Raw genomic sequence first — 10,052 nt, 5'->3', positions numbered from 1 at the left:
AGCATGGAATATCATTGCTAGTCACATATGAGCAACAGGACGGGTGCTATATGTCGAGCAGGATCTTCCGGATCATCCCAGATTTTGGGTAGGGTTCATGTTGCTCCGTCTATAGTTTTTTACGTTGTGTTTTGTTGTTTGTTGTTTGTCTTTTCGTCGTTTTTCGTTTTTTTTTCAGAGACATTGTCAGTTTGTTTTGGACTTATGAGTTTGAATGTCCCTTTGGTATCTTTCGCCTCTCCTTTATAAAGTGTTTTTTTTTTCTTCATTTGTATAATTTTTTAAGCCAAAATAACCAAAAGCATCAACACAAATATAGTTTACAATCATCAACGTCACTGTATAAGATGTCGAACAGGACTTTATGCTTTGATAGGAATGTTGCTGATACCTCATACCAAAATATAATTGACAAGATCTAAAAATGAGTCCTTTGGCGATTTTCCTTTCTCATTTTTTTTAATGCAAGAATAATCAAGCCTAACACAAATGATTAAGAGAATATTAGAAAATGTAAACACTGACATTTGACAGACTTAAGTCTTTTGTATATCGAAATAATGTTTTAGATTTGTAAAAGATTTTTTTTCAAATTTTATCTTATCGGAAGTTATCGTTTGATCAATTTTATGTTTTAATTCTCGCTGTTCAAGCGCAAACAAAACCTTTATCCGCTGTGTCTATTTGTGCATGCTGAAATCGGATAATAATAAGTGAACTATTTCTATGTCAAGTTTTGTGCGTACTTAAATCGATTTTCAAATGTTTAATTAAATCCAATCACTGCTAATCCACTTCTTTAGTTTTTGCCACGTGACATCATAGTCATCACAGTCATTAGCTGGCCATTGAATAAAAGTTACATAGTTCCAAATATTAGCAAGTTCAACGGGAACGTCTTTTAAGGTCATGTCTTTTGACTATAATGTTTTTTATGTTTTTCATCCTTATTTCATGTTTTACTTTTTCAATATCGAATAGACAGTCATGTGAGTTTTTGAATTTTGGAGTAAGTAAAACAATATCATGTCTGCTACTTCCAATGCTCTCTGCCTCTATATCAAAATATAACTCTCCAGGTAAAAAATCGCGATCTTTTAAGCATATTTTTAGTTTTCACTCAGTTTCTAATTTTGGAATAAGACATTTTGTAATCCAAGGTATGCAGTCCCCGACATATGAAACGAAAACTTCATAAGTGTAACTTTTACCATATTTTTTTTCAACCATATTTCGGAATTTGCGGTAGAAAAAAACCGCTTTGTTCCAGCGTTTACTGTAAATAATTAGTATAACAACACCAATAATACTTGTTCCCAACAATGTTGAAAAAAACTGTCAGCCATATAGAATTTCTGCAGTAGGAAAATAAAACATGCATCTGTTCATATGCGTCAAGTACAGTTATCACGGTACCGTTTAAAAGTGTGCATTTGTACGATCTGCTGTCTAGATTTTCTTTGGTTTCTTGTATCCACTTGATAAAATTCAAATTATCACATTTACATTCAAATGCATTGCCATCGATATATAAGGAAATTCCATGATTTGTGTTCATTGAATCTGCCCAAACACGTGTAGCATAGTCCACAATTGACAGTAAGTTATTTCGAAGGTCAAGTGTTTTGATAGTACTACAAAAAATTATCTGAGTAGGAACGGACTGGAACAAATTTTTAAACAACCGTAATTCTGATAGATAATCCAAATCAAGAAATAAATCATCTGGCAAAATCCAGAGTAAATTTGAATACATTTCCAAATGTTCGAGATTTTTCAATTTTCTGAACAAGTTATGAATCTATTAAAAAAACATGTTATCCAAAGGGTACATAGCATATAGCAAATAAGCACTTCTCCACAATAAAGTTTTTACATTAAGGAAACTGATTAGCCCTATTTGGTAGAGTGCTGCATGGAAATGTCAATATAAGACTAAAGTTTCAGTTTTGTATGATGCATCGCCTTCAAAAATAACAACACTATTTGAATAAATATACGACACATCAAGGTAGGTCAAATTGCTGCCGTGACGTTTCAAATTTTTTTTTTCGGATATCATTGCATAATAAATTACTTAAAATTAATGTTTCTAAAGATCGTGGTAAATATATGATGTTGTTAGAAGTATGAATTGTGTTCGTTATGATGAACAGCATTTTCTTCCAGCCAATATCGCACTGGAATAAAGGAATAGTCGAACGTTTTCAATGCAATGGATTTGTTGAAAAATGTATTCAGCTCGTCTATTTGTCTCCCTTTACTAAATGCAAATCTATTTCCTTTAAAGTATAAATGTTTTATACATTCTGGTCGATAAAATGACAATAGCGAGTTTTCTTCAAAATCAACTATCCCGTTGTCTGATAAATCTAAAGTTTCTACACAAACAGTTTTCAAATATTTCATCATGTCTTTTGTGACTGTTAATACAAACGGATATTTATCACTATTAAACCTTGGACAATTTAGTCCTCTAAGATTGATTATGTCCAAAGTCTTGCCACTATATGACGATAGCATGCTTAGAGTCTGTTTTAAATGCATGCATGATCCTTCAAAATTTATTTTGGCAATTTTTGGGAAAGAAGAAAGAGCGTTATTATCAACATGTAAAAAATAATGCAGACATCTAGTCAGTTTTAATTCTTCTAAATTTGAAGAAAAATTCTCAAAAGTGTCTCCTCGTAAATATTTCAAAAAGCAACGATCGAATATTAACGATTTCAGGTTTTGTAAGTTTTGAAAACCTTGGCCTAATAATTGAATGGGAGCCAGATCTAATGCCAAATATACTATTTAAAAAAAAACACCAAATGCTACATCCGGGTACCGATACACATCGTTGTTGTGTTCTTGTATATTCCGTTGTATGTCTAAAACGGTCAAATTTTCAATCGGTAAAAACATTTTGGATGTATAGACAGTTAACACATTCAAAGTGTTGTCTGACATATTCAAATTATTCAATCTGCTTAATCCAAAGAATGCATTATCTTCAATTTTCTGAAGATTGTTTTCAGACAGTGTTTCTTTTTGTAAAAATCTGTACCTTTTGAATGAGAAATGCTGATAATCAGAAAGTTATTTCTCGTAAGATTCAAAACGGTTATATCACGGGGAAGCGTCTGTGGACCTTGGCTTAACCCTCGTCTACTGCAGTCAGCTACTTTAATGAATTCGTTTGAATCTTCTGAAACTACAATGCTGCACTCTTTGGCACATACTACAGAGAGCGACATGCAAAATATAGGCACAAACTGATATAATTTACACATCCAAATTATATCTTTTAACATAATTTCAGTATAGAATCAGTTCATACATAAATATATTTGTCCAAATCACCTTGTAGTATCATATGCCTCTTTTTTTTCCGCGATTCAGTTTTTTGTCTAAGTTTCATACTAAGTATGTGATAGTGTCTGCTTAAAAAATCTGGAATCTGTAAATAAATATTGCAATTTTTTCGATTTAAAATAATCTTCTTACTCGTCGTTATTAGCAGAAACAAAAAAAAAAGATAAAATATCTTTCCTTTTTTTTTGTACTGATAAGAAATCAATCAATAATATTTACTTCCTGTTTGTTAGGTAACTTTACAAACAATGTTATCTATATATAGTTCTAGTGTCAAAATAAATTGGTAGTTAAAATAAGATCAATTTAGAATCGAATCATATGTTCAATTATTCTAAAACAGTGGTGATCACCATCATGATTATATAAAGAAATTTGGCCAAGTTAAAATACAACTTTGTTTTATTAAGAAATTACAAATTGGTTTCAAATGAGTATAAAAACATAAAGAAGTAAAACAATATTTCGCTAAATATCATTAAAACAAACACCAACACATATAAGGACAATATTGAAAACAATACTATTCAAAGTTAATTATAATGAGAGTAACAATATAACAATAATAAATATACAATTATGGCCTTCATAAAAAGAAGACATCCAATATCATTTAATAGAGAAACGGTTTTGTAAACCGAAGTTTGCGGTAAACGGAAGACACAAAGGGAATATCTCGACAAGAATATGACAACGCCATGACAAAAATGAAAGAAATCGACAGTCAACAATATGCCAGTTACAAAACCAATGATTTAGCAAAAAAGACCCACCAAATATCAAAGGTGATATGAGATCCCTCGAGGGATAAGTAGATCATACTCCATGGTGAGTAGGTGATTCGGTACAGACATGATTTATAACGTACTTTCCAAAACTTCTCTGTTCATAAATGGTGAAAGCACTAGTATAAAAAGATATATGTTCCAACTTCATTATACAAAGTAAATGTATTTTGGTATGTTCCCATCCCTTTAGGTCATATAGCTCAAAACTTTGTCGGGTATTTTATTTTTTTATCTGAGAGTCTCTGATTAGTCATATGTAGACGAAATGCGCGTCTGGCGTATTAAATTACTAGTATCAGCCTGGTACCTTTGATAACTAATTATACATTCCTGGCCTTTAAATATTTAGACTTGAGCGTTCCTGTTGAAGGTAAATCCAAAAAAATATTTTGCAAACAGATTCATATTCTTATATAACTAAAGCACATGAAGTTTACGAAATTGATTTATGAATTATTCCGCTTTGTAGCGTACAAAAAATGTACACTGTGCTTAATCAGACTGTTGCCCTTCAGATGTCTTTTCATATTTTTTTTTCTTTGGATTGCTAAGTCATTGAAGTTTACTAGGCATCATATTTTATTCCTTTTGTATTTGAACACATATCAACTCAATAGTTTCTGGAAGTATGGTTTGGAAATTACATAATAACTTAAATTGTACCAAATTACTTCACCAGATGCACATTTCGACAATAAATTTACCTTCATGTATTGTCTTTTATTAACGTTATGGTATGTTAAAAGATATCTTCACGTTGTAAACATGAACTTGAATCAAAGGATACTACCTATGACGATTAAAACTACCCAATTTCCTATTTCTCAACAATCACATACCCTCTGTCCAATCGTATACGCAGAAACTGCCACAACGAAGTTATAAGGAGGAAAGATAGAAAAATGACACTTAGTAAATTATATGGACACCATCAGGAATTGGTTGATCTAACGATGTGGCTATACCTAATTAACTAAGGACATGTTTACCACATCTTAGATTAAGGTTTACCCTTCTACGTCGTCTGGTCTTTTAAGTACCGAACATGAATTATTCCCGAATAAGTCAACTATAAAATAACCCAAAAGGAACAACGGGAACACTGGCGTGCAACAAGAACAAATGCCAACATACATAGAAACGAACTAGTTGATAACAACTGTCAAGAGTGCTAAGCGGCCCAGTGGACACTACGGAGTTTTTCTGAGCTCTTGCAAAATTTAGATTTTTGAATCATTAGTAACGATAATTTGTCAAATCTCTGAAAGAACAGTATTTAAAACTATTTGTAACCATTATATGGTACAATAACTTTGCTCTTTTGAGTCTTGGAATGACAAAATCATTGAATTTCGACAGTGCCAACTCAACTGTAAACAAAGAAAAAATGGCGGAAACATATTCAAAGGTAGTCCAAAATGGTAATAACAACGACATGAGTGTGAAACCAATTTTCTTATTGGAATCAGATATGTTTGGTCCAAAACCCTCTGACAAAGATTTCCTTTTACATCACGAACTTTACAAAATAATTGGTCAACTCATACCCTCTTCCCATCTGAGAGCGCTTCAAAGAGTTCGAGGTATGTGGCGAGTCTACACACAGAGTGAAGACGATCGCAGCAAGCTTCTAATATCAGGAATTGTGGTAAGAGACCGTTTGGTGAATTTTTATTCACAAAACCCTAGATTCCAAGGTAGTGTAAACCCAGGGAGCGCATACGAGTTGATGGCTTAATAACAAACTGCCTATCAGGAGACCGAATATTTTATTGTGAACCGATGGAACATCCTTTTCCAAGACAAGTAACAATAGGAAACTACAGAGCAACAATCTTACATAAAGGTCAGCCAACTAAAAACAGAGACAACATAGTTTGTAAAAAATGCCTCGAAAAGGGCCACTTCATCAGTAATTGTCCAAATGATTGGACATGTAATATATGTAAAAAATCTGGACACAAACAGTCAGAATGTGAAGAGCCCTTTTCAGACAACAACAATGAACATAATGAAAACGAATCAACAAACACTGATGATGACAACACAGATTCAGAAACTGATGACAATAACAATGATGAGGCTGCACATGCTCAACAACATGAACCTGAAGTTGAACAAATGCAGGACATGCCTAACGAACAATCACAGGAAACGCTTACTCGTGATCTGAAGAAAACTCAAAACAAAAATTCACAAAAGGTACCTACTCATCAATCTCAACCTTCATTTCAATCAATCACCAATGAAGAGAATGACGAATATACAGGAGATGCAGCAACACCAAGTTCTAAAAAAGCTAAAAAAAAATCTGGTGAAAAGAAGACAACTTGTCAAAATGATTCGAAAGACGAAAAACAAAGTTCAATGCAACAATTTCTATTTGAGAAACAAACCAGTGCAACCACTCCTGGAAATAAAGTCTCAAAAAGGTCTGCAACAACTCCTACAACGGACCTTTTCGATAGAGAGAATCAAACAACCAAACCAAAAACACAAAGTTAAAAAGGAGAAATAAACATGTATAAACAATTATGTAGCTAACTCCTTTTTTTTCTGTTGGTTTATCATCTCTATATACTTTTTTGCTTACAATGATTTGTTTGTATATATTTTTATTATTATTCATACATATATGTATGACAAGCATATTCCTAAAGGTAAACAACCACCTTGAAGACAATGCTTTTTATGTAAATTTAAAAAAACCCAGTAAAAATACCAAAATATGTAGCGATGATTGTGATGGAATATTAGATTTCATACTTTCAAGAAGTAATAGAAAGAAGAGTAAAATAGAAAAGAACTGTAATGTTGTATGTTATAACATAATGTCAAAGAGTAATAGAAAAAAAATGTATTGGTTTGTGTTATCAACTGGATCACGCAAAGAATACAAACATAATTAAAGAATGTTCTTTAATAAACAGACCTATACACAATAAATATCTAATAATATTCCATAAATTTGCAATATCGATTCCTTTATGTATGTATTATCATACTAGAAAGAACAGTTTTCAAACAAAATATAACTTCCAACAGTTTTACTGGAGTAAGAATCTCAAAATTCCAATCTTATGCAGCTGGGAAAATAAATCCATGAATCAACCGGTAATCCAGCAACATTTAACTGCAGATCATAATTACATCTGGAAAAAACACACTGTACATGTAAATTCGTTCGTATTAACTTTTGGCTTCAATATATTGCATCACTATATAAATACACGCACAGATATAGATACTGGGAAGGAATTCCTAGTCAAAATCCAGCAATAGTATTGCTCACACACGTATGTATTCTTGTAAAAGTCTTCAGCATCACTAAATCCAAGAGTTTTAGTCTTCTTGTGAAACAAGAAAATTTATCCTGTTACCAAATGGTGTCGAATATATCCGAAGTACCTACAAAAATAAAAACAAAATTGATACAATCAACTTCAACTAAAACAAAACATAGCAATATAAGTGCATTATTAGAACCAATAGAATTCAACAGAACAAAAACAATTAATAGAAATTACATGAGCAAACTATGGCTATTTATAGATGTGGGAAAATCCCTACACAAATTATTTAAAACATGTACACCTTTCCTGAACTGGTGTCCAATTTTTAGGATAGATAAAATATATATAAAAGATCATGTATTTATTATATGTATAGTTATTATTATCATGTTAAATATACTGTTGTTCTTAATGGATATATATATTTTCTTATACTATGCATGTTATTGTTGTTGTATACATGTATGTTTGTCAAATGTATTTAGTTTTAAAATACTCGCTTTAAGCTACAAAAAATATAAGAATAATGAATAAAACTTTACATATCTGTTCCTTAAATTGTCAAGGACTAGGCCAAAAAGAAAAAAGAAATAGGCTTTATACTTGGTTAAAATATCAAAAAACAGATATACTTTTTATCCAAGAAACTCATTTTGTTAAAGAAATAGAAAATAAAGTAAGTAATGAATATGACGCAGATATTTTTCACAGTTTTGGCACAACACAATCAAAAGGAGTAGCTATATTTATTAAAAAAACAATAAACCCAAAGATAATTGATACTTTTACTGATCAAGAAGGTCGCATAATTCTTGTAAATGTTGAAATAAACAACAACATATTTTCTTTAATAAATTTATATGCACCTAATGAGAAAAAAAAGCGAAACATCTTCTTTAAAAATGTAAATAAAATAATTGAAGAACATAGTCTCGGAATTTTAGTAGTAGGGGGAGATATGAATGAAACATTGAGTAGTACAGATAGAAAGAATAATAATAAAAAAAGAGAACAAAAAATTACAAATAGTTTGAAAACTTTAATAAAAACAAACAAACTAGAAGATATTTGGAGACAATTACATCCGAAACTATATCAATATACATGGAAACGTAAAAATAAAGACGATGAGGCAAGTAGAATAGATTATTTTCTAACGGGTAAGGAATTGAGAACTATGATAAAGTCTACAGATATAAGACCAGCCCTAATTTCTAGTACAGACCATCAGGCAATTTCATTGAAAATTAACATGTCCAATGATAATAAGGGTAAAGGGTTCTTTAAAATAAACAACAGCATACTAACTGACAAATCTTATAAAGATAAAATAGAAAAAGTTATAGACTATTTTATACTTAAAAGCAATTACACTGAAAATTCATCACAACTATGGGACCTGTTTAAAATTGAAGTAAGAGAATCAACGATACAGTTTTGCAAAAATAAATCTAGGCAAAGGAAAAATGAAATTCAAAATTTGGAAAAAAAACTTCAAACATTACAGAAAAGAAAGGATAATAATAAACCAAGTGAAGTAGAAAAGAACGAAATCAATTTATTAGAAAGTGAGATAGAATCTCTTTATAGTTATAAAGCAAAAGGTGCACAAATACGTTCAAGAATAAAATGGATAGAAGAAGGGGAAAAGAATTCTAAATTTTTTCTAGGATTAGAGAAAAGTAGACAAACAAGAAAAAATATAATAAATTTAAAAAACGATAAAGGGGAGATAATTACAAAACAATCAGAAATACTAAATTTAGAAAAGAAATATTATGAAAAGCTTTACACAAGCACTAAACCAGATAAAAATTTTATAAACACATATATTAAGGATACAAATATTAAACAATCATTAAGTAAAGAAGAAAGCAATTCTCTAAATGGACTTCTATCAACAGAAGAATGTACAAAATCAATTTTTCAAATGAAATTAAATAAATCCCCAGGCCTAGATGGACTCTCAGTAGAGTTTTATAGAGAATTTTGGGACAAATTAAAGAATTATGCAATTCAAAGCTTTAATTATTGCTATAAAAAAGGAATGTTATCTGAATCACAAAAAATAGGCCTAATTTCTCTAATATTTACAAAAGGAGACCCTACTGAATTAGGTAATTACAGACCAATTACACTATTAAATGTTGATGTTAAAATTGTTGCATATACATTAGCCCAAAGATTAAAACCTGTGATGTCAAAAATTATCCACAGTGACCAAAATGGATACATTAAAAACCGTTATATAGGTTTTAATATACGTCAGATACAAGACATTATAGATCATGCAGAAAAGTTAAAAATAGATGGAGCTATACTTTTTCTAGATTTTTCCAAAGCCTTTGATTCCCTAGAGTGGGAATTCATGTATCAATCACTAACAAAATTTGGTATAGAAAATTCTATGTTAAGATGGGTCAAAACCTTGTATGCAGATATCAAGGCATGTATTTCTAATAATGGATGGATTTCAAGCCCACTGAATATTTTTAGAGGAATTCGACAAGGATGTCCTTTAAGCGCCATTTTATTCGTCTTTGCAGTCGAAATATTAGCCTGTAGAATAAGAAACGACAATAATCTTAAGGGAATAAATATAAAGTTAGAT

General features: G+C 30.8%; 1 protein-coding gene and 1 pseudogene across 1 annotated transcript; one reads left to right on the top strand and one right to left on the bottom strand.

Annotated features, from left to right (window-relative positions):
* Positions 1-770: 770 nt before the first annotated feature.
* On the bottom strand, positions 771-3,278 carry LOC143071029 (uncharacterized; annotated as a pseudogene).
* A 2,042-nt stretch (positions 3,279-5,320) lies between these two features.
* Positions 5,321-7,557, top strand: LOC143072136 (uncharacterized). Its single transcript, XM_076246948.1, has one exon. It carries the CDS (start codon positions 5,931-5,933, stop codon positions 6,651-6,653), a length of 723 nt encoding a protein of 240 aa, XP_076103063.1. The 5' UTR covers positions 5,321-5,930; the 3' UTR covers positions 6,654-7,557.
* Positions 7,558-10,052: the final 2,495 nt, after the last annotated feature.

Source organism: Mytilus galloprovincialis, chromosome 4, assembly GCF_965363235.1.
Source record: "Mytilus galloprovincialis chromosome 4, xbMytGall1.hap1.1, whole genome shotgun sequence".
NCBI lineage: Eukaryota > Metazoa > Mollusca > Bivalvia > Mytilida > Mytilidae > Mytilus > Mytilus galloprovincialis.
This window is presented reverse-complemented; position numbering and strand designations above follow the sequence as displayed.